Here is a 23,813-nt window from a genome sequence, read left to right as displayed (position 1 = left end):
TTTGAATGTATCTCTGTCTCAGTTTATCAGCTGCTAAAAAGGAATTTCAGCTTAGGGTACAGTCTGTATTTTATAGAATGTTTCAGGTACTCTGGTGCATGATTGTCTCTAAATGCCAGAACAAGTGTGGGAGAATGCTGAATCCATTGCCATGGCTTCTTTGTTCCCTGTGTGCAGATCATCATGGTGAGGCTGCAGAGGGTGACATTCCTGGCCCTGCACAACTACCTGGGGCTGACCACGGAGCTCTTCAGCTGTGTGAGTTTGGGGGCAGGCCCCCAGCCCTGCTGGCAGGGCAGAGGGAGCATTTCCTCCTTCCAGAAGGTCATAAAGCAAATGCTGCATAATAATTTCATAATGACAGTGCTTGAGGAGTGAGGCACTTGTAAAACCAGCCCATAAAACCCAGCCTAGGCTGATGCCTGGGGAATTGGTGGGGAGGCTTCAGCTTCCCAAGTGCATCGTTCCAGAGGGGTGTGTGTGCTCTGCACGGTGCTTCAGCAGTTCTGCTGTTGGATATTGGTGTCACCTCTGCCTGGAGCAGTGGGAAAGTGCTGCACCCGTGCTGGCAGAGAGTCAGGAATGTCCAGGTGTCAACTGGGAGAGCCCAGGCCCTGCTGGGATGAACTGGGAGAGCTGCAGATCCCAGGGCAAGCCATCCTTGGGGGTCTAGGGCTGGTCAGCAGCAGCTGAGCAGTGGCAGGGGATGTGTGTGTGCAGCTGCAGGTGGGAGGGATGGCTGATCTTTGTGTGTCCCCTTTGCTCCCAGCAGAGCCCAGCCATCCCTCTGATCTCCCTGAGCAGTGGCACCACAGGAGGCAGCACCAGCAAGGCAGGGAAGAGACAAATGCCCAGTGCTCTGGAGGAAGATCGTGGAGAGAAGTTTGAGAAGTCTGGGGATGCACTGGAAATGGGTAATGCTTCTGGGAACATGGGGAACTGTCCTCTGGGATCCTCTGTAGGTTTTGTACTCCTCACAGAATCCCAGGCTGGTTTGGGCTGGGATGGATCTTGAAGCTCACCCAGTGCCACCCCTGCCATGGGCAGGGACACTCCCACTGTCCCCAGTGTCCAGCCTGGCCTTGGGCACTGCCAGGGATCCAGGGGCAGCCACAGCTGCTCTGGGCACCTGTGCCAGGGCCTCACTGCCCTCAATAGTGAAGAATTTCCTCCCCAATTCCATTCTCCTCCTTCAGCTTGAGGCCATTCCCCTGTGTCCTTTCCCTGCATTTGTTCCACTGTTGATATTGCTGCTATTGATCAGAGGGGTTTTATTTGATCAGAGCAGCTAAGGATTGGCTTAAATTAATTTCAGATTGAAGCCTTTGGATAGTCCTTAGCTTCAATGGGGAAATATTACTGTGTTCTTAGTTATACTGAGGGATGAAGGAAAGGGGAAAAATAAGTGATTCCTCATTTAGAATGCAGAGAGGGAGTTGGGAAAATTCAGCACTCTAGACACCAGCAGAAGAATTGCTGGATATGTGTCTTTTCAGCCTAAAGACTCAGTACTGAAGGTAAAGCCAGGAAGATAGATGGAGCTGAATTTTGCCTCTGCAGATGGAAAAAGATTAATTAAATCAAGACCAGGAAAAAGGTTTAAACAATACTTAATGTCAGTGTTTCAAAATCTTTAAGTCAGCCTTTAATAGTGGGTAGTTCAAGGTTCTTGTTAGTGAAACTTACCTTATTAGGGGATACCTTGTGTTTACAACATTTGTTTTTAAATTTCAGATACATTGAAGGTTTCTGGTGCAGAAAACTCTGAGCATGTTTTCAGAAGAAGCCTTTCATCACCTCCCTATGCTGGGTCTACAGAGGCTTCTAGTAAGTAGTGCTTGGCAAAATTGTGGGAAATATGTAATTTATCTAATCTTGGGAGAAACCACATGATCTCTGGAGTGCTGGGTTAGATAATTCTCCTGTTTATGGTAGATAATCATCTTGCAGTCCTGTTCATGGCAGATAATTGTCTTGAAGTGGTGCTGCTTCCTAACTCATTGGTCAAAAGATGATTTAGTAACAAATGGACTGTTATCCCAGAGAGCATCCCCTTGCTGTCATTATCAGCAATGGGAACATCATTTGGCTTCCAAGACCTGCAAATGAAGAGCTTTATTAATTGATATTTCTGAAACAAACTGAATTAGGATGATAGGCCATCATCTTTCACATAGCAGATGACACATGTTTCTTGCTTGGCTGATTGTCCCAAAAAGCACATTGGATGGTTTTGCTGCTTTTACAGGAATGTTCTTTGGAGTGGATAATAAAGGTGATGGATCATGGGATGCTCTGAGGAGACATTTATGAGGCTGAGCTGGTTTGATGCTGCAGTATCATTTTGGGGTGTTTAGGGCAGCTTTGTGTTCCAAAGTGGAGGAACTTGTTCTTGTGGGAATCACAGAACACAGGCACATATGTCTGTTAGATATTAATGAATTAACCACTGTGAGGGAATTCCAAGGTCATGCTCAGGCACTGTTAATAGAGAAATGTGTCATCAGTGGAATGAGGGTGCCCTGGGGACTTCAGAAGATGCTTTTATTGCTCACCATGGCTGTTAAGTGACTTAGGAGAGAGGAACATACTGTGAGGGGTTGAAGAGTTTGGAGATGAGGAGGCTGAGGGAGCCCTCAGCACTGAGAGCTGTCCCCAGGTAAGGTTTGTGTCACTTGCTGCTGCCACATGGAGTTTCTGGTGTGCACAGGGGAGAGCAATGGGGATTTCCTTCAGTTGTACCACTGGAGGGCTGATTTGTTTCCTGCTCAGTTCCTGCTGGGCAAGTGTGAGAGGTCTCACTTAGATTTTCTTCATGGTTTCCATGTTAGTGTTCAGAGGGGTGGATGTGATGGAGAAATAGGATTTTGTCTTGGGTCAGTAGATCATCTTTCTAAGCCAGGGAGAAAAATTCAGAGAAAATACTGACTGACCCACACAAGACTTGGCTTGGTTTTCATGTTGTTTTGCACTAGGAATTATAAAATGCACCAGCAGACTTGGTTCAGTGGTAAATTAATTAATCCTTGCCCTGAACACAGCCCCTTCCCCAGGTAAAGGAGGCAGGTCAGTGAGCTCTGCCTGTGCAGCCCTGTGCCACTCTCAGGGACAGTCCTTGTGTGTTTTTAGGAGTTTTAATATGGAAGGATCCCTGCAAACTCCTCAGTGGATATGTCCAGTTGTCCTTCCTTTCTCCTTTTATGTGGCATAAAAGTTATGCCAGGGTACACAGAGCTTAGCAGAGAGAGAAAATTAATTTTTATTGGCAGAAGGAACATATCTACTTGGGTAATTATGATTTGCCTCAGTTAACAGAGCTGATCTCACTGTTTAGCTTGCACAGGAAGTGTCTTGATGTCTGTAATGAAAAGATCAAGATCTTGCTTCAGATTCTATTCCACTGTTTACTGTGTGTTCAGACTCCATGGAATATTGATCATGTTTATTATTAATTCAGAGAGAAGAAAACTGTTGGAGTCATACAAGTGCTGTTATCTCAACATCTCCTTGATTTGCTTGTTGTTAGAATTAATAAACACTGCTAAAAATTGCTTTGGGAGAAAACACTTCTGCCTCAGTTGCTCCTGGAGCTGTCTGTAATTTGTTCTGGTTTTTTTTTGTGTAGTTATCTAACTTGAATCATAGCAGTTGTGGAGATGAGGGTTCTGCCAGCTCAGGCTGCTCTGCTTTATAATGTTCTAGCTTTGTGTGGAGAAAAATAGGAGCCTGGCCCTGGATTTGGGGGATAGGGAGATTGCAGGGGGTCAGATCAGCTCATATGGAGCTGCTGTTTCTACTGTCCCAGTTTTGTAGCTGATTTAGGGTCTTCAATGCTGCAATGTGTAGCAAATTCAGTTCATAGCATCAACAGCATTACTTTTTATTACTTCTGGTGTCTCAGACAGATTTCAGCCTCAAGAGACTTAGATGCAAGCAAGCCATGAGTCCAGGCCATCAGCTCTTAGAGTGGCTTTGCTCAGTTTGCAAAGTTCCTTCTTGGCCAGCAGAGAACAGAGATCGAGAAAGCTGCACAGAGGTTCTGCACACACTTTATTTCATCCATGAAGGGTCTGAGCAGTAGTCTGAATACATGAGGTATTAAAGGGGATTTTATAGGGTTAGGGGGCCTTAGAAAATGAAACAATGATATCAAGGATTGAAAAGCTAAGCAACTACTTAAAGGTTTTAGGTAAAAAGTGACCAATCACCCAAAGGATCAAAAAAGGACAAATTAACTCACAGAGAGAAAGTGGAGGTCTACAAGAGGTGGTGAAACATTTCTAGTATTAGTTATTCTAAGAAAGTAAATTCTTATCTAAGGGATGATTCTCCAGGGAGGCCCTGACAGGTCTCTGCTCCTTCCAGAAGTTTTAAGTTCTCAGGAGTTCCCTCTCTGCAGTGCTCTGCCAATTCCCAGTGGACAAAAAGCCCCCCAGCAAACCTTCAAATAATGACTGTACCAGAGTGGAGTGGGAATTCTGGGATGTGTTGTACACCTGAGTTCAGGTGGGAAAATTTAAAGTTCCAGGTCCAAAGGAACTGGGGAATAACAGGAACATGAAGCTGCCACTTGCTCAAGTTGCTCCACTTGGTTTGTTACCTGCTGTTTCTGAGAACCTGCAGTGCAGGAGGTCTCAGGGCAGGATTTCTGTGTTGTTGCAGGCAGTTCCAGCAGTGCCAAGTCTGACATGGACATGGCCTACGAGAGGGCCAGGGTGCAGCTCTCCCCTGAGGAAGGTGCTGGCAGCCCTGCTGTGGCCAAGGTGGGTCTGGGCTGCTGCTCCCCACAGCCCAGCCTGTCCTTCCCTTTCCCCTTTTCCCCTTTTTCTTCCCCTTTTCCCCTTTTTCTTCCCCTTTTCCCCTTTTTCTTCCCCTTTTCCCCTTTTCCCTCTTTCCCTTTTTCCTTCCCCATCCTGCTTGGAGCCATTTCAGTGTTTTCTCCCTCCCCTCTAAGCACTGCCCTTGCAGCTGTGTGCAAGTTGGGATATTTGGATTTACAGAATCCCCAAGTGGTTTGGGTGTGAAGGGACCTTTGAAGCTCAGCTGGTCCAGTCCCCCTGCCATGGCCTGGGACTCCTTCCTCTACACCATCCAACCTGCCTTGAATGTTTTTGTGTTATTGTTTTTTTTAACTTAGGGGGTTTTCCATAGATTTTAGTGGCTCTCAATTCATTTTAAGGCACAACTTGAAATACTGTGGAAATTTGCTTGGTGAGCAATGGGAAACCACGGCTGCAACTTCTAAAGTATTTTCTTGTCCTGATTCATGAAATGGATTATTTGGATTTGTCAGACCGTGCTTTATTTGTGAAAAGTACTTTACAGCAAGGAACTAAAAACTTGTATCAGCTGTGGGTTTCCAGTCATTATTTATAAATCTGTTTTTATTTTTGTGGTCTGCTTTTTACAAATACTGACCTGGAAGTCAAGAGCACACACTTGAATTATAAAACTGCATCTTAAAATCTGGAATGGAGCTCTTGCTCACTGTGACCTTGACAGACATTTTCTCTTTTCCTCCATCTTTGTGTACAGGATTGATAAAGTTTTAGTTCCATCAAGCTGGCAATAGCCCAGTTTCTGAAGTCTCTTATTCCTTCCCTTTCACAAGCTGTGATGAGTAACTTTGTTTGATTCAAGTGTCAGGCTGTGCAGAAAAATACAGGGATAATGAAGTTAGCAAGCTGTTGCTTTTTTGAAAACCTAGGCTTCTTTTTTTTGCAGACCCCCAGTTGTGGTGGGTAGAGAATGTAGATGATAAAAGCAAATTTTGGCCAGGTGGGTGCCAGTTTTGATGTTGAAACTGATCTTTGTTGTGTTTCTTCTCTTTGCAGTCGATATTGAAGAAGACAGTGACAGTGACAGAAACTCCTTCAGCAGTTTTCCATTACAGTGCTGTGCAGGACTCCTGTAACAGCAAACACATTGATGCCATCGTGGAAGCAGCAAAGAAAGACCTCTCATCCCTGATGAAACTTGATGTGAGTTATGGCAAGGGGAACTGCCTTTGCTTCTGCTTTTCATCTCATTCTGCCAGCAACTGAAAAGTGGGTTTGTCTCCTCAGTGTGCTGGAGATGGGCTGGATGTTTTATTCAGCAGCCTATTGAAGTCATTAGAAGGGCTGAAATAAATTTGAATTGTTCTGCCATTTCTGCAGCCCAGGCTGGAGTGCAGTGCATGACTCTCCCCTGTCTGTGGGCAGAGTTAGCCCTGCAAGCAGCACATGTGCCATTCCTGCACCTCATTCTGTGCTCCCACTGAGTGTGGGGAGTCACCTAAAGGTTCAGGTGATTGCTGAATCCCTGAATCCTGGTGGCACTGCATCCCAGGGCCTTGGCTGGGTCTGGAATTGTGTCCCTGGGCAGCATCTCCCAGCTGGGTCCTGTGCCCATGGCAGGGGCTGTGCCTGGTCCCTGCTGAGCTCTGCCCCTGCTGAGCCCCTTGGTGGTGTAAGAAAGATTGAAAATGATTCTTTTCATCATTCCAGTCATTCCAGATGCATTTCATTATGGAGGTGTGTCTGTTCATGTGGATAATCAGACACTTTGGGAAGCTCTGCTCTGTCTCAGTCAGTCACAGACATCCTTGGTTTGTTCCAGCCTGTTCTGCAATAATTCCAGTCTGCTGCTGCTGCCAGAGGCTGGGCACAGCTGCTGCACCTCCTCCCTGCCTTCAGAGCTGTCACCAAACTACATTTGCTAGAACTTGAAAAGATTTTACTTCTAGATTTTAGCATTTCCTCCTGACTTCCAAAATTATTCCCCTTGCAGCTTCAGAATCCCAGTCAGGGTCTTTCAGCTCCCAGTTGTGAGGCTTGAGGTGCCTGTTCCACATCATCACTGATCTGAGGTCTCTCAGTCTGCAGGAGCCTTACATTATTTTAATTTTCATTTTTTTTTCAGGCATTTATATCCTCTTGAAAGGCTACAGACTATTTTAGAATAAATTCTTGTTGCAGAAGGAATAAAGTAGGACTTTGTCTATTCTGTTCTTGATCCAGCTATCAGATCACAAGCAAAAATTCCAAGATTACAAATGCTCCTTACAGCACTTTTCTTTAGTCTAGAATAAATTTCTCAGTAATTACCAAGTAGCAATTTAGAGATGAAGTTGATTTCAACAGTGTCCTCAAAATGCACCACTTAATAGGCAGAGTTTGTAACATGAAGATCTAAATAATAGTGAAATAAGGTAGGATTTTCAAGCACCTTAGTTTTTCACAAGCAAATTAGAATGTGATGGGATGTGGCCAAGTGCCAGAAATGTCATTGAAAGCTCAATTTTTTTTCCATATAGGAATAGCAGCAGTTGATTCTTCTACAGGCAATGCAAGAAGAATCTTACTGTGTACAAAATATTTGTGTTCAATGCTGCTTGCATGAAAGAAGATGAATTCTTGTAAGCTCTTCCCTTAAAAAAAAAAAAAGAGATCTTAGCTGGATGGAAACATTTTAAGTTGTTATTTTTCAAAGCAGCCAGTCAGAGTGAATAAAATTGAGATGTTTTGATGACAGATGGTAGGTTTGGGGTTTTTTTGGTTGGTTGTTTTTTTTCATGTGACAGAGAGAGGGGGGCAAATGTCTCCAGGAGAGAGGCATTATTTCAAATAGCCTTTAGGTATCTGACTTCAGAATTAAAATTTTCTTTTCTTTCCTTTTGTTTTAAGTAACTTGAATTCCTTGGATCTCTGTGATGAATGGTTTTCAATTCTGTGCAGTTTTTGTGTGTTTTCAGCTTTAGCTGCAGTTACAATGGGGAGAGTTAAGTCATTTGCAGGGCATCTCTTCTATGTGAGTTACAAGGGAATTTCCTTAGACCAAAATATTATTTGTCCCAGTTAATCATTGCTTTATTTAAATTGTTTTTAATTAGCTTATGTTTTCACTTCTGCACTGTAAACCCTTGCTATTTTTTTCCCCAGAAATAACCTCTCTTGCTTCTTATATTTACTATTGTACCCAAATTTGTTGAGTTTCCTCTTGCAATCATTTGTTCCAGCCCTGCAAAGAAAAAAATTGCTGGGAGATGGAGATTTTTGGGGTAATCACTTATTTTCCATAAATGCTTGTGACTGGGGGGGATGAGTGCAGGTTTTGAGCCTAAACCCTGCAACTATGCAATGCTGAATTTGGGTTTGCTGTCTCACCCATCTGAGAGAGACAGGATGGATTTTATTTGTCAGCTCTTTTATTGCTTAATGGGGCAGTAATAGCACAGAGAGGAGGATAGCAAGGTCTGCTTGGAGGTCACTCAGTCCCTTCCATGCCTGAGGCAGATCAGATATTGCTAAGTCATTTCTGGCAGGTTTTTGCCTGAGCTCTTCTTAAAGATCTCCAATGCTGAGGCTTTCACAGCTCTGAGTACAATCTATCCCACTGCTTAAGTAGTCTCAGACATGAAGGAAATCTTTGCAGCAATTTTTTTGAGCTGATGCAGCCTGAAATGCTCTTGATAAGTAGAGCTTGTGGGAGCCTGAATTCCCCTACTGAGAGGTACTTTCAGAGTTACAACTTTAGCTTTAAGAATAGATAATACTATACAACCATAAATGTCTAAATATAGAATAAACATTATAGAAATTAGTTGAGTTGCTATTGCTGAACTGAAATATTTTGACAGGTGCTTGTCAGGTTCTCTGCATTGGATATGTTCCCATGAAACAGATTGGCTTTAATAAAACTATTTTTGATGAAAATATGTTCTTTTTATCAGCAGTAGGTGTAAAAAATAATTGTGATTATTTCACTTGCACTATTTTTTTTTTCAACCCAGAATGGAACAATTCCAGCCTGGCAGAGTAATTACCCTGGTGGAGTGTTTACATCTCTGCTGTGCTGCTCTCCTGCTGGAATGGAGTTGATGACTGGGGTCACATTCTGCTCTGCTCTTGTGCTCCATTGGTTCTTCTTGTGAGTGCAGCTTGTAGTGCTTCTGCCTCTGAGGCAGAGCCTGGGCACAGGCAGATAGCCAGGGAAGCTGTGAGAGCCAGGCTGTGCTGCCTCTGCTCAGCCCTGAACTCACCACTGAGCCTTGGTTTCTGCCCCAGCCCATTCAGGCTGCTGAGAAATACTGAAATTCTGAAGATTTATAACAAGGCTGGAGAGGGACTGTGGGCATGGAGTGACAGGACAGGGAGGAATGGCCTTAAGATGGAGATGGCAGGCTGACATTAGATATTGGGAAGAAATTCTGTGTTTGAAGCATGGTGAGCCCCTGGCACAGGTGCCCAGAGCAGCTGTGGCTGCCCCTGGATCCCTGGCAGTGCCCAAGGCCAGGCTGGACACTGGGGCTGGAGCAATTGGGACAGTGGGAGGGGTCCCTGCCTGGACTGGATGAGCTCCTGAGCACCTCAGATTGTGTGGGCAGTTCTTTGAGATGGAAAGGAAAGTCTCTCCATGGCTCTTTGTCTGTTATGCACTCAGGGTTATGGTGGTGAAAGCAATATTTGGACCAAAGGAATTTATAGACATTGCAAGGGAGTGGGGTCCAAACTGAGGGAGCTTTTGGGAAGACCCTTCCTCCCATGTGCTTTTCAGCTGAGAGTGAAATTCCCACTTTTCTCTGCCTGAGCACAGGAGTTTATGGGTTTGGGGGAGCTTTTGTTGTTCAGTGTGTATGAAAATCTGCTCTGCAGGCACAGCACAGCTGAGCCCAGGGCTGGGCTGGGACAAAGCCAGTGCTGGATCCTCTTGTCTAGTTACTCCATGATGTAGAGTCTCCTCTAATTTCACCTTCCTTTCAAAGTAGCTTCATGTTTCATGGTTTTCATGCCAGCTGATACAAGTCTCTTTTCATTATAGACCCTTTAAAGAGTCTGAGGGGAAAATTGACAAATAGAGAATCCTTAAGAATCCAAGTGTGATTAGTTAAATGTTTTTTTTTCTTCTGGAAGAAATGTCTGTTGCAGAGAAAAATATAAAAATAAGTGCAGTAATTAAAGAGATTGAAGTACTTGTTATATAATCTTAACTGTTACTCTTACTTGCTTCATTTGGGTGCTGCCTCACATTCTGGGACCTTTCCCTGTGCACAGAGCAGTAAATTGTGCCTCCCACCCCTTTCTTCTCCAGAATCCTGCATTGCTGAATGGCAAAGTGACACTGCATCAGGTCACTGCTGGCACTGTGCTGTCCAGGCAGGGAGATCAGGTGAGTGCTGCAGGGTCTGTGCCCCTCCAGGAGGTGTTTGTACACACTGGTGGCAGTAAACCATTCCCTCCTGTCCCCTCCCAAGCCTGGAGGTGCAGCACCCCCAGCTCTGCCCTCCTGCACACAGGACAGGGGCAGGCAGGGTGAGCTCTGGTGCCTGCTGCTGTCACCCAGTGTCCCACCTTCCTCAGCAGCTCTGGGGGCTGGGAAGCCTTTTCTCACACCCTGCACTTTGGGATTTTGTGATGCCACTCAGTTGCAGTAGAGCCCTCATATAAAACCAACCCAGCATTATTCATTCACAGCAAAGTGTGTTTGGGGTATAACAAGCTCCATTTATAATAATCCTGTGGAAATAGAGGAGCTTAAGCAAAGCAGATGATGGGCAGCTCCAGTTGCAGTGCTGGGTTCTGCTCTGCTGACCTGCCATGCCCCTCATCCTGCAGCTGTGATTCCCCATTATCTCCCCCTCTTCTCATCTCTTGTTATTTCTTGATATCTTGAAGATCCAGCTTCATTTTTCATAATCACCCAAAGAGGAACCCATTTTTCAATATTGTGCCTGCTTAGATTTAAATATTCATAACCTGCTTTTAATAATTCACTATTGTGTCTTATTTTACCACCTAATTGTTCAAAAGCTATAGGGGAGCTTTCTGGGAAGCAGATCAGTCGTGATAGTGCTGTCACTGGGATAATTGCTTTTAAAATCCTGGGGGATTTTTATTCAGCTTCTTTTTTTTTTTTCCCCATTTGCTCCAGGATGTCAATGTTTGCTTTGTGGTCTCGGGGATGCTCCATGTGTACCAGAGGAAGATTGACTCTGAGGAGGACACCTGTCTCTTCATCACCCACCCTGGGGAGCTCGTGGGCCAGCTTGCTGTCCTCACTGGGGAGCCACTGATCTTCACCATCAAGGCCAACAGAGACTGCAGCTTCCTCTCCATCTCCAAGTCCCATTTCTATGAGTGAGTTCTGCCATTCAAACATACATGGATCTAGTATTTTTAAAGTATTTTTTAGAATTCTTTATCACTCTTTATAGCAAAGGATCAGGGTAGTGACCATCCCCCTGTGCTGGGTGCTGGTGCGGGCTGCTCATCAAATCCTGGGTTTAATTTTGGGCTCCTCACTGCAAGAAGGACATTGAGGGGCTGGAGCAATTCCAGAGAATGGAACAGAGCTGAGGAAGGGTCTGGAGCATCATGAGAGGCTGAGGGAGCTGGAAAGGGGCTCAGCCTGGAGAAAAGGAAGCTCAGGGGGAATTTCTGGCTCTGCACAACTCACTGACAGGAGGGGACAGCTGGGAGGAGTTGGGCTCTGGGAACAGGGACAGGAGGAGAGGGAATGGCCAGGGGAGGCTCAGGTTGGATTTTAGGGAAAATCCCTTCTTCACTGGAAGGGTGGTTGCACATCTGAACAGGCTGCTCAGGCAGTGGTGGTGCCACCATCCCTGGAGGTGCTCAAAAAATGTGTGAACCCCTAAGATGTGGCACTTTGTGATATGGTTTGGAGGGCCTGGGGGTATTCAATTAAAGCTTGGACTTGATGTTCTTGGAGGTCTTCTTCAGTTGTAATGATTCCATGTTTTTAAATCCAGTGTTGGATGTCTGTGCTGCTGCAGGTGCATCCCTGGGGTAGGTTTAGGTGCCAGTTCAGGAACATGGGAATATTAAATGGTGACATCTTTGTTCAAGGCCTGTAGAGCACTTTAACCCAAGGGAGTAGGAGTTATGGCCCAAGACTCAAATACTTTGTAATCCAAATAAGAAAGTCTGCCCAGAGCCTGCAGTTTGCTGGTTAATTGCTCTTTGCCAGGCCTTTTCTCTTGGATTCATTTTTCCTTTTTGCTGGAAAACCTCCCCAGCTCTGTTCCCAGACAGAGCCAGGGATCTGGCTGTGTTGTAAGTGATTGGTCTGGGTGTAACATGGGGTTTTTAATGCCCACTAATAGAACAGGTTAAAGAATAATTCCCCTGTGCAAGACAAGTTCCTTCCTGGACCTTGGAAGTAGCACTTGACTTGGGACTTAATGCTTAAAGGGGTAATTAAAAATCCAATATGATTGTGGTTAGCCTTGTTGCCAATAATAATGATTAATCCCCTTGATTTATTCTGTGATCTTGTCATTTAGAGTTAGAATTAGTTCACACACATAATTTGTGTGTGAGCTAATGCACAGTTTCCTTTCATAATCTCATTTTCCAGCTTCTGGAATGTGCCATGAGTCCTGAGTTACATGGAGGACTTCTGGGGTGTTGTTGTGTTTTCTGAGCCACTGTGATGTCCATCTCTGCATCCTTCCTGCTTTCTAAATAATTGTAGTTGTTTGTATTCCTGATCAGCTCTCCCCCAGAGCCCTCACTGTGGGGTTTTGGTTTTCCCAGCCCAGGCAGGAGGCTGTGGAGCTGAACGTGCTGTGCTCAGCAGGTGCCTCTTGATGAGCTGTGTTTTTCCAGGCTCTGAGGTGGTTGTCAACTCTTTGGCCTAATTTCTGAGAGATGCTTCCCACTTGTGCCATTCCATGTGGTACCAGGCTATTTCTTCTAAATGGCTGATTTTTCTCTCTGTCTTTCCTGCTGTTGTTTTCCTACTTGTTTCTGATTTTAAATTTCATTATGTTGTCTCAGCCAGCCAGGCAGATTCCACCTTTTTCTCTTTTTTTTTCCCTGTTTTTTTGCTCCTCAGGGCTGGTTTCTCTCTCATTTACTGAAGCTCATTTTCTTTTCTCTCTCAAGAACTGAGTTACCTCCTGTTCATTCCAGCTTACCTTTCTGCTTCCATTAACCCCTTACCAGTCAGGGATCAAGACTCATCAATATATCACCTCATCATCATTTTTGGGTCCTTTCCAAATCTCTCTTTCTCTCCTTTAAAGTCTATTATCTGTTATCTCCATTTTACAAGCTCTGTGATATTCCAGCATTTCATCTTCACAATTTGTCCTGAACCCCAGGCTTTATGGCACTTCTTACTCCTGGGCCCATATTTAAAAGTGACATCGCAGAAAGGCTTTGAAAAGCATCAGGTTTCTTCTATTGGTTCATTTTTTTTTTCTTTTAACTCTATGAGAAAGAAAAACTTGTTAATAGAATAGGATGTAGTTCTGTTTGCCATTTTAATGTAAATTCTATGTTCATAGTTCCACAGTGTTCAGCTTTCCCTGTTGCCTGGAATCTCAGAGGAATTGTTTTTGTCTTAATTTGTTCATTTTTCTCTTAGCTTGTAGACTAGGTGAAATTTGACAATAATTCCTATTATTCTCCAAAACTTCATTCTTCTTTTCCTGTCACATGTGTTTCCTCTCTTCCTGTCTCCTGCCCTGGAACACTCTATGTGCTTTTTCTCAGTAATTAATGAGAGGGTGAAGCAGAAAGCACATGGTCAATGGTTGTCATTAGGCAAAGAGCACAGTAGTGGAGGGAGCCTGGTGTGGAGAATTGAGTGTTGGATGTTGGATTAAATCCTTCCCACTGAAACTTCAGGGCAGGAGCTTTTTTTGTGGTGCTGCCATGGGTGAGTTGCCTGGCTGTAAATGCAGAGTGTGAGTCCAGGGGTGTGCTGGTTTGAAAGCAAAATCAGTGAGAGACTCCAAGACAGAAATACAATTTAATAGGAAAAAAATAAAAATACATGCAATAATACAAAGGAAAACCACTGATAGAATCAGAATACAACTCAACACACCACTAGTTCAGGTTGTGGCAGCAGTCCAGGTGAAGTGTGGTTGAAGCAGTGGTCCTGTAGAAAGGTCTGGTAGCTCTTGTCCTCTGGAATCCAGTGGGTAAGGGCAGCTTTGGTGTTCCAAATCTGTTTTTATCTGGGTAGGAAAGGCTTGGCTCCTCCCCTGGCTGGAGCATCTCCCAGTGGGATGATGGAATTTTATCAGTCATGCCCTGGGACTCAGTGGCCATGAACAGGAGATATCTCCTGGAGGGAGGATGGGCTGTGGGAAGATAAAGATGATTGCCCAGCTGGTTTAAAGATGGCCCATTAGCAGAGGATATCTCCACAGAGATAAGGGTCACTGCTGGTTTAAAAGATGGGGACAGAATCCATCCCTTTGGGCACATCTTTACATTGAAACCTGGGACAAGGGTGGCACAGGCTGAGGGTGTGCTGAATGCAGGGCTGATTCCCTGGAATGTGCCTGCAGGGCTGATTCCCTGGAATGTTCCTGCAGGGCTGATTCCCTGGATTGTGCCTGCAGGGCTGATTCCCAGGAATGTGCCTGCAGGGCTGATTCCCTGGAATGTTCCTGCAGGGCTGATTCCCTGGAATGTGCCTGCAGGGCTGATTCCCTGGATTGTGCCTGCAGGGCTGATTCCCTGGAATGTGCCTGCAGGGCTGATTCCCAGGAATGTGCCTGCAGGGCTGATTCCCTGGAATGTTCCTGCAGGGCTGATTCCCAGGAATGTGCCTGCAGGGCTGATTCCCTGGAATGTTCCTGCAGGGCTGATTCCCTGGATTGTGCCTGCAGGGCTGATTCCCTGGATTGTGCCTGCAGGGCTGATTCCCTGGAATGTGCCTGCAGGGCTGATTCCCTGGATTGTGCCTGCAGGGCTGATTCCCTGGATTGTGCCTGCAGGGCTGATTCCCTGGATTGTGCCTGCAGGGCTGATTCCCTGGAATGTTCCTGCAGGGCTGATTCCCTGGAATGTGCCTGCAGGGCTGATTCCCAGGAATGTGCCTGCAGGGCTGATTCCCTGGATTGTGCCTGCAGGGCTTTGGGAGTGCTGCTCCTGGAAAATGGGAATCAATTTGTCACCAGGATCTCCCGAGGGAATAAATTCAGGATCTGTGCTGCCAGTGGCTCTCTCACATTTTCTGCTTCTGTAAATTTCACAGTTTAGAGGCTTAATCATGTGCACTTGCCAGAGAAGCAGGAAAGCTTTGATTTTTATTTGGTCTTGCCAGATAAGCTGAAAATCCCATCGCAGCCACATCCCCAAGAATATCTGCAGAAGCTCCATGCAGTCAAAGAAAATGCTTTGCCCTTATTGTTGTAGTTGGTGAGCTTGTAGTAAAGAATCCTCAAGGTCCCTCAGAAACCTCTGCCATACAGAACTTTGGATTTTAATTTTCCCAGTGCCAGGCATGTGCCAAACAGAAGAGCAAGATGTAAATGCCCATGTGAGGGGAAGGAAACTTGATAATGGTGGGAAAAAAACCCTTTTTTCTTTTCCTGCTAAGGGTGGGTCTCACCTTCTGTGTTAGTTCTCTTATAGAGCTGCATGGCACTGAGGGACATGAGAAGAGCTCCAGGTGGAAATAAAAGCCTGTTAGTTTGCATTTTGAATGCATTAAGATACATATTATGAGGGAGGAAAAGAGTAAATGGCTTTTATTGATGACAGCAGACAGCCTGTGTGGGAAGAGACTTTGAGGGCTAAGTAAGCAAGTGGAGTAAAATCAATGAGCTAAACCATCCAGGAATTTTAAAGGGCTCTATTTAACTTTTGCATCTGCTGAGAAGGGGGATAGGGCTGGATATTTTCCATGTGTCTGTTGGTATCTTGGTCAGCATGGTAGGATAGCATGGAAAAATCAGGGCAGGAGAGGAGGGTCAGGAGAGAAAAGCTGTCCTGCTTTCTGGGACCAGCCCAGGGAGGAGCTGGAGCTGCTGCAGAGCCCAGAGGAGGCACCAGGGGATCAGAGGATGGAGCAGCTCTGCTGGAGGAAAGGCTGGGACAGCTGGGATTGTTCACTGGGGAGGAGAAGCTTTGGGGAGAGCTCAGTGTGGCCTTGCAGGGCCTGAAGGGAGAGAGACAATTTACAGGGTCTGGAGGGACAGGAAAAGGGGGAATGGCTTTAAGCTGCCAGAGGGCAGGGCTGGATGGGATATTGGGCAGGAATTGTTCCCTGGCAGGGCTGGCACAGGGTGCCCAGAGCAGCTGTGGCAGTGCCCAAGGCCAGGCTGGACTTTGGGCCTGCTTGTCCATGAGCAGCTTTCAGTGCAGCTCCCTCATCTTTGTGTGCACTCTCCTGCTGGGGCTGCAGACACAAACCTGCTCTTCATGAGCTGTTATTTCTCTTGTGGAAGAACAGTTTTTTAACAATCTGCTCTTGATGCACAGGAGCAGGAAGGATAAGCTGCCCTAGCAGGTAGAACAGCCTGACACGTGTGTGTGATCCATTCACCCCTGGCAGTGCTTCAGGAGGTATTTCAGTGCTCACTCCCACAGTGACAGGGTGAAGTGATCTTCACTCTAAAAAGAACAAGAAATTAGACATTCCTGAGCAATTCCCAGGTGTCTGAGAATGATTTCTGCTAGGCCTCACAGTCAGTGTGGAGTTTGAGGTTGTCCTTGCAGAACCTTCTCAGTTTTTCAGTTTGAGGAACATACTGAATTACATGGTGCCTTTATTATTAGAGACTTTTAAGCATGACTAAAAACATTCAGTGTGAAGATTGGGAGCTTTGTTAGAAGGTATTTCAGCTCTTTGTGGTCTTTGCAAGAGGGAAAAGGGAATATTTGAAATGCAGAGCAGGTGTTTTATTTTTAAGTGCATCAGACTTTACATATAAAAAGATTCTGATGTGATATGTGGGGGAAACTGAGCACGAGCAAGAGACTGAGATGGGCAGAACAGCAGGGAGGGAAGATGGTGAGAACAGGATGAACATTTTCCTGAGTCATGAGAGACTTGTGTGAGGGGGAAATGAGGAAGGTGGCTGATCCACAAGAGCTCACATGGCTCCTGTCCATCCTGCTGCACTGGGAGAGGGGAATTGAGCCAGACAGCAGGACTGGCATGCTGCAGGTAGGCCAGTGCCAGCTCTGAGTGCCATTTAATTGGGGCTGGCTGGGAAGTGGGCAGCCCTGTGTTCTGTCAGAGAGTGGTGGCAGGAGTGGGTGTGGCTGGGACTTGCTGCCCAGCTGTTCTGTTCTGGGGAGGTTCACTGACACTTCTCTTTGCTCAGGATTATGCGGGAGCAGCCCAGTGTGGTGCTGGGGGTGGCCCACACTGTGGTGAAGAGAATGTCCCCCTTTGTCAGGCAGATTGACTTTGCTCTGGACTGGATGGAGGTCGAGGCTGGACGAGCTGTTTACAGGTGAGATTTGGACAAAATTGGATATTTATTGAAATTTTCCTTCTTCATAACCTTTGGGATGTGTAAAGTGAGAACCTCAGGCTGTATTTATCAGCCATTCCATTGAGTTTCTTTGTTTGCCTATTTTGAGATTATTTTCTTTCTACACTACCTTCAACATTGCTTCAGCCTCTTGTTTCTATATGTTGCTAAATTATTTCATACTATTCCTCATGTTTTCTGTTGTCTTGGCATGCTTTTTAAGTGATATAATTGATTAGGACACAGTTCCATGTTCTGGTGGTAGTTTCTGCATTGTTGAGGGCATGAAGATCTATTGCTCAGAGGTTTTCAGCCTTTCTGAAATAAACAGCAAAACTCAAAGGTAATTCAGTTAGGCTTATTCAGCAGTAAATTGAAAACAGGAATTTTGTGTTTAAGGGGCAAAAGTTACCTAGGGAAAACTTAGTTTTATGGATATGTACTAGGATGCAATTGAGCTGTTATGTGGTTGCTGCAGTGGTGGGAGAGTAACAGTCTAATTTAGAGCATGATCTGTATAATTGTAATTTTTATAACCATACCTGCAGCATCAATGCCAATGGAAGTTTTGGATTACTCTGTGCATCAAAACACTCCTAGCTGTCAATATCTTGTTAAAATCTTCTGGAATTCCTTGCATTTGTTTTAACTGCACCACCAAAGTGTGGCATTCCCAGCAACACTCCTAATTGTGCCGGCTGGATAGAGCAAAAAATGGCAGACAAAGGTGTGTGCACTAAATCTGGGGCTTCTGGGGTGTTGCTCTTTGACCTGCAGAATTCTTCTGCACATCCATGCTGACCTTGCAAAGGAAATGAGATCCTGAGTAACCAGCAATGAGCCTGTGGTGGCCCCTCACACCTTGGTCATCCACTCCTGACATGGAACCCCACACTGGTCTGGGTTGGAGGGGACCTTAAAGCTCATCCAGTGCCTCCCCTGCCATGGCAGGGACCCCTCCCACTGTCCCCAGTGTCCGGCCTGGCCTTGGGCACTGCCAGGGATCCAGGGGCAGCCACAGCTGCTCTGGGCACCCTGTGCCAGGGAACAATTCCTGCCCAACATCCATCTAAACCCACTCTCTTTCAGTTTGAGGCCATTCCCTTTTGTCCTGTCACTCCTTATCTCAGCTAACTGTGCACAGCCTGTACATTTACACATTAAACATATTTCCATTCACCTTTTAACAAATTCCTGCTCCGTTCCTCATTTCCTCCTCAAGTATCAATTAAAAAAATTGGGAAAAATTGGGAAAAAAATCCCCAGCTAACTGAAAACCTGCAGCTAATATTCTGAGCAGGGCTGTTTCCTTGACGCTGTTGGTGTTCCCTGCAGGCAGGGGGACAAGTCAGACTGCACCTACATCGTGCTGAACGGGCGGCTGCGCTCCGTGCTGCGCATGGACGACGGCAAGAAGCACCTGACCGGGGAGTACGGCCGGGGAGACCTGATCGGAGTGGTGAGAGGGCTGGGCTCCCCCTGCCAGGCTCAGCTTGGCTTCAACTGCTCTGCCAGCAAAGGCAGGACCTTCTCTTTGAAATGCAGAATGTAACCCCCTCCCTCCAAATTATTGTAGTTTTGAAGTTAAGGGGTTCTCAGGTAAAGAATAGCAGTTCTTTACTAGGAGAATTCAAATAGAAATGCAGTATTACACAGAACAATCCCAGCCCTGCCAGAGTCAGAATCCAAGCTGACACCCGTCAGTCAGTCAGGGTGTTGGCACAGTCCCATTCAATGGTGGCTGCATCCTCCTGCAGGGGCAGATGTGGTTCAGCTGGAGCAGTGCTCCTGGAGAAGGTGCAGTTTCCTCTGGAGCTCCAGGGATGATGTGGAAGGGTATAGGCAGAAGTAGAATAGCTCTTAAACCAGAAAACATGTGAGCTGTGTAGTTCTATGGGAAGAAATTGTTTCTTATAGAATGAAGGGGAAGGAGGAGTCCAAGCTCCCCTTAGAGATCTGATCCAAAATGTTGCCTGTGGAGCACATGGGGCAGTTCTGGTGGTGCTCCCAGCAGAGACAGGGCTGGGCTGGGCTGGGCTGGGCTGCTGCTTGCCCCAGATTTGATATTTCCACGTGTGCAGTATTCAAGGATCTCTTCCCACACTCAGTGCTGCTCTGGCTGAGGGGTTGTATTGGCTTGGGATTGTATTTGGAGAAGCAGGTCCATGCTGGAATGTGCTAAAGCACACCCACAAATTGTTTTTTTCTTTCTTTGGGATACCTCACTAAAGGTGAAATGACGTGGTTTGACAGGATCTGAAGCTGCCACCTTTTGTGACTAATCACACTGGTGTGAGGCCTTTTGGTGTGTGAAGGAGGGTTTGTCATTTTTGTCACATCCAGGCATTTCCCTGCTTTCCTCTGCCTGTGGTGATCTACAGCTTTTCACTGTCAAGCTCCTGGAGTTTTGCAGAGCTCCCAGGTTAAAAACAGACCTGTTCTACTTTCTGAAAGCAGTTTTGAGTGACAGGGCAGCATATGGTGCTCAGAGGGTGGGCAGGGCTGGCACAGGGTGCCCAGAGCAGCTGTGGCTGCCCCTGGATCCCTGACAGTGCCCAAGGCCAGGCTGGATATGGATGATTGAGACAGGGATGGGGCTACTGATTCATGATCAGAATCCAAATTTACTGTGAGCTGCACATGCTTATATACCATTTTCAGGAAGGCTAGGAATTTTTTACTAATTCATTTAGTTGAACATCACACAGACAAACTTTACATTTCTACTTAGTTACATCTTCTTGTAATCTTCAAAGCTCTGTTTGCTCTTGCCAGGGCATCTTGGTTATCAAACTGCATCTGCTAATTAAATATACAGTGCTGTCAGTCTCTGTTACCACAGCTGGACATTGGGGCTTGGGGCAGTGGGATTGGGGTTGGGGATGGGATGGGATGGGCTTTAAGGTCTCTTCCCACCCAAGCTTTTTTACAATTCAGTGGTTCTGTGAAATGCCCTGAGCTCTGGTGCTGGTTTTCCCAGGGCTGGGTTTGCTGGCCCTGCTGTTTATCTGGGCAGGAGGGAGGAGCTGGATGCACTGGGCTGTGTTTGCTGTAACAGTGCCTTGTTTGCTGGTGAGTGGCCAGCAGGGATACAGAAATACCCATGCAGTTTGTGCCTGGAGCACAAGTCACTGTTTTGGATCCACGTTGTGACATGAATCACGTTGGAGACTTCAGTGACTCTGTGGACGTTGTCATCTCCTTCCTGCCCACAGCTCCCAGCCCCACTGACTCACTCTGCCATTTGCTGGAAGTGTCTCCATGCTCTGGCAGCCTTTTGCAAACATGGGGGAGGATCTGTGAAGAATGCCAGCATTATTTCAGAGGGCATTAGCAAAATGATATTTTTGCTTTTAAAAAGTTTTGTTTATCCCCTTCTGCAGAATCTGTTATAAACCTTTAAAAACCTGCTGAAGGATTGGTTTTTTTTTCTCCTGACATTAACATAATTGGGGTTCTGGGTGCTTGCAGGGAATGGAAGCAGCAGTTGGTGTTGGTAATTGGTTTTTTGGTGAACTGGTGGCTTGGTCCTCCCTGAATCTCGTGTCACCCATAATCGTGGGCACCAGGACAACACGAGAGTCTTGTGGTCTGTGGCTTTTTGTTTATTCTGTGTCAGAATTTTCAAATGCCACGTGTCACTTGCATGAGAGATGAGGCTCTGCCATTTCTGCTTGCAGAAGCAGAGCAGTGCAAGATGAGAGTTTCAGACAAGATGTTAATTTTCAAGTGTGTGTGTGCACTCCCAAGGCTCAACTTGTGGCTCAAACTGTTTTGTTCCCTGCACTGACTCAGTGGCATCTGTTCCTGGGGTCTGTTGGTGCAGGGGGTGAGGAGCAGATCAGAAACTGAACTTTCCTTCCCTGGAGAGCTCCTTGGAGAGCTGACAAGGATGGTTCTGTCAGGGGAAAAGGATCCTGACTCTCAGGGAGACTTTTTGGAGGGACACTGGCTGCTGTTGGCCCTAGTGATGGACAACTCCAATCTCTGTACCTGGTCAAATCAAGTCAAATCTCAATTTAGAAACTTCCAAGTAATTTTAAAGGAAAATGATGAATCTGTTAAATAATTCCCAACTGTTGAAATACAGTTGTCTTGCTTTCTAGAGACTAAGATTTGACTCATTTAGGGGAAGTCTTTTAATTTGGTGGTCCACTGCTATAGATGCACTTACGGAAAAATGCTGAAATGTGAATTTTGTCTACCAGCTGCAGGGTCACTTTTCTTGCCTTTTTACCACTTCTGCCATGCTTGGGTGATCCTAGAGGAGATCAGAGAAGACCACTGTGTGTTGGTGGAATGAAAGGGCTTTTCTTCACCAAGATACTTGTTTAAAATGCTTTTCTTAGTTTCTCAGTTCTTTTCTTGATATTGCTGCTTTGGTTTTGATCTTGATTAACTTCTGGAAATTGTAGTTTTTAGCCTTGTTCTTTCGATCTCATTAGCACCTTGTTGTGTGTGGGATAGGATTCCTTTAATTTGATTTTTGTGCCTGTCAGTAGCAGGTGCTGGCCCAGGCTCTGAGGTTCTGTTGTTCCTGGCAGTGCTGCTGGGACTGGGGCAATTATCCCCTGGTTTATTCCAAACTGCAGAGCAGGTCAGAACACAGGGTCACAACTCCAAGTTTGTGTTGAGATGAGTGTTCTTTGCTTTTTGCACTTTTGGGAGGACAGCAGTGGGTGAGAAAAGGCAATAAACCCATCAGAGCCATCCCTCAGAATAATCTGCTGCTGAATTGAAGTTGTTTGTGCACTGCCTGTGCCCTTCAGACAGCTGCAGGTGATGGAACCTTCAGTGCAGTGAGGTTTTTATGTCCTGGTGTGAAGGACAGGTGTCTGCCAAGAAAGGCAGAAGCTTCTCTTTGAAATGGAGAATGTAAACCCCCTCCCTCCAAATTATTATAATTTTGAACTTAAGGGGCTCTCAGGCAAGGATATGGGAATTAGGAATAACAGTTCTTTACTAGGAAAGGACTCTTTCTCTGCAGCAAGCAGAATGTCCCTCTTGTCAGGAGGGCTGCACACTGTGACTTTTGAGTGCAGAAACTGCTGGGCAAGTGCAGAAAGGCATTTGTGCACTGACTGGTGGCACAGAAAAGAAGCTTTAGCTGCCAATGCTGCAGCACACTGGTCGTGCTGGGCAGGAAATCATGTTTTACATTCTAGAAATAAGACATTCTAAATACTTTCATGTTAAGCTGTTCATCTAATTAAGACAGCTAAATGTCCATGGCTGTTTTTCCTCTCTAAAAAGTTGAAACCCAAGAAGAATCTGTAAATGGCTTATGATTTCCTCGGGGGATTGGAGCATTGTCCTTTGGAAATGTAACACTGTTAGAAATCTTTAATTGCTGTGTAACCCTCAAAGGAATCTCACAAAGGGAAGTATCAGGATTACACTTGTCAGGCTTTTGTTCTTTATCAGTATTAATGTTATCAGGCAGCTCCAAAGCCTGCTGAATGTCACTGCACCCTCCACATTAAGGCTCTGCCTTTTTTAAACATGTGAATTTTTTTGCCAATTCCTTGCATTTTTGTGATTTTGTCAAACCATGACTGCTTCATTTGCTGAAGCTGTAAGATACTGCAAAGCTATTTCAGGTGAATTCAGATTATTGCCACCTCAGGCACAGTGTGCACAGGCTGGAGTTGAGGGAATTGGAGGTGGGTGAGGTTCAGGAGCAGAACTGGGAGACATGGCCCAGGAAGGGATTGTTCTTTTTTTATCTTTTCCTCTCTCTCTTGGTAATACACCACTAAAAATAATGATTTTCCTTGCAGCATCTTAGGTGTGAACTCGTATTTAAAACAATCAAAAAAATCCAAATAATCCAATGAAACCCCCAAGCAGCCAAGAGCAAACCCAGGATCAGTATCTGCCAGCCCCAGAGGGAGGCAGAGGAAGCCCTGAGGAACAAGTTCACATTTGCACTGCTGAATTAGTGTCAGACTGAAATGAGAAGCTGTGCCTGATTTCCAAACCCATCTCAAGAGTGTTTTTGTTAAATCACTGGTCTGAGCCAGCTGAGTGAACCTTGATTTCCTGCAAGGATCTTCCCTGAGTGAAGCTGCTGAGTGCTGTCTATTTTTCAGATTCTTTACAGCTATTTCCTTTTATCAACAGCAATTTCTCTTTCACCTTTATTTGCCTCAAGTTCTAAACAGCTGCTGAAGGTCAGAGACCACCCAGAACTGCAAATTCTTGTGGTGCAGCTCAGTGTTCTCCTGGCTGGCAGCACCACAGCATGGACAGGATCTGGCACTGAATTATCTGGATTTGTGTTGTGGGGTAAAGTAATTTGGCTGTGGGGCTGCCTCAGGTATCACTGCAGAGTGCTTTATGTGCTTGATGTCCTGGGCCACGTTGTTTTTAGAGTATGAGGAGCTCTGATGACAGATTGTGATGGAATTGTGACCTGCTGGGTTCCACACAGGGCATTTCCTGCATTGGCTGGCATTCCTTAGGATATTTTGTGTCTCCCTTCTGCTTCCAGCTGAACTCTCCTGTGATAATTCCAGCTATCAGCTCACTCTTGATACACCTCCTGATCCCCTGCAGGCAGCTTTTTGCTTCCCTTGCCTCCTTC

The 23,813-nt window shown here is 45.7% G+C and overlaps 1 protein-coding gene across 3 annotated transcripts in view; it reads left to right on the top strand.

Annotated features, from left to right (window-relative positions):
* Positions 1–23,813, top strand: part of PNPLA7 (patatin like phospholipase domain containing 7) — a 123,437-nt gene that overhangs the window by 15,852 nt on the left and 83,772 nt on the right. For 2 of the 3 annotated variants that reach the window (XM_056504960.1, XM_056504962.1), the window contains exons 11-19: positions 178–258; positions 770–914; positions 1,735–1,827; positions 4,663–4,763; positions 5,835–5,981; positions 10,072–10,149; positions 10,912–11,117; positions 17,075–17,206; positions 18,563–18,686. In XM_056504960.1, coding sequence (XP_056360935.1) covers positions 178–258; positions 770–914; positions 1,735–1,827; positions 4,663–4,763; positions 5,835–5,981; positions 10,072–10,149; positions 10,912–11,117; positions 17,075–17,206; positions 18,563–18,686 — 1,107 coding nt within the window. The remainder of the gene's footprint in view (positions 1–177; positions 259–769; positions 915–1,734; positions 1,828–4,662; positions 4,764–5,834; positions 5,982–10,071; positions 10,150–10,911; positions 11,118–17,074; positions 17,207–18,562; positions 18,687–23,813) is intronic. The other variant, XM_056504961.1, reaches the window with a different exon arrangement.

This window comes from Oenanthe melanoleuca, chromosome 17 (assembly GCF_029582105.1).
Source record: "Oenanthe melanoleuca isolate GR-GAL-2019-014 chromosome 17, OMel1.0, whole genome shotgun sequence".
In the NCBI taxonomy this organism is placed as follows: domain Eukaryota; kingdom Metazoa; phylum Chordata; class Aves; order Passeriformes; family Muscicapidae; genus Oenanthe; species Oenanthe melanoleuca.
The sequence above is the reverse complement of the archived record's forward strand: the minus strand, read 5'-3'. Positions and strand labels throughout refer to the sequence as shown.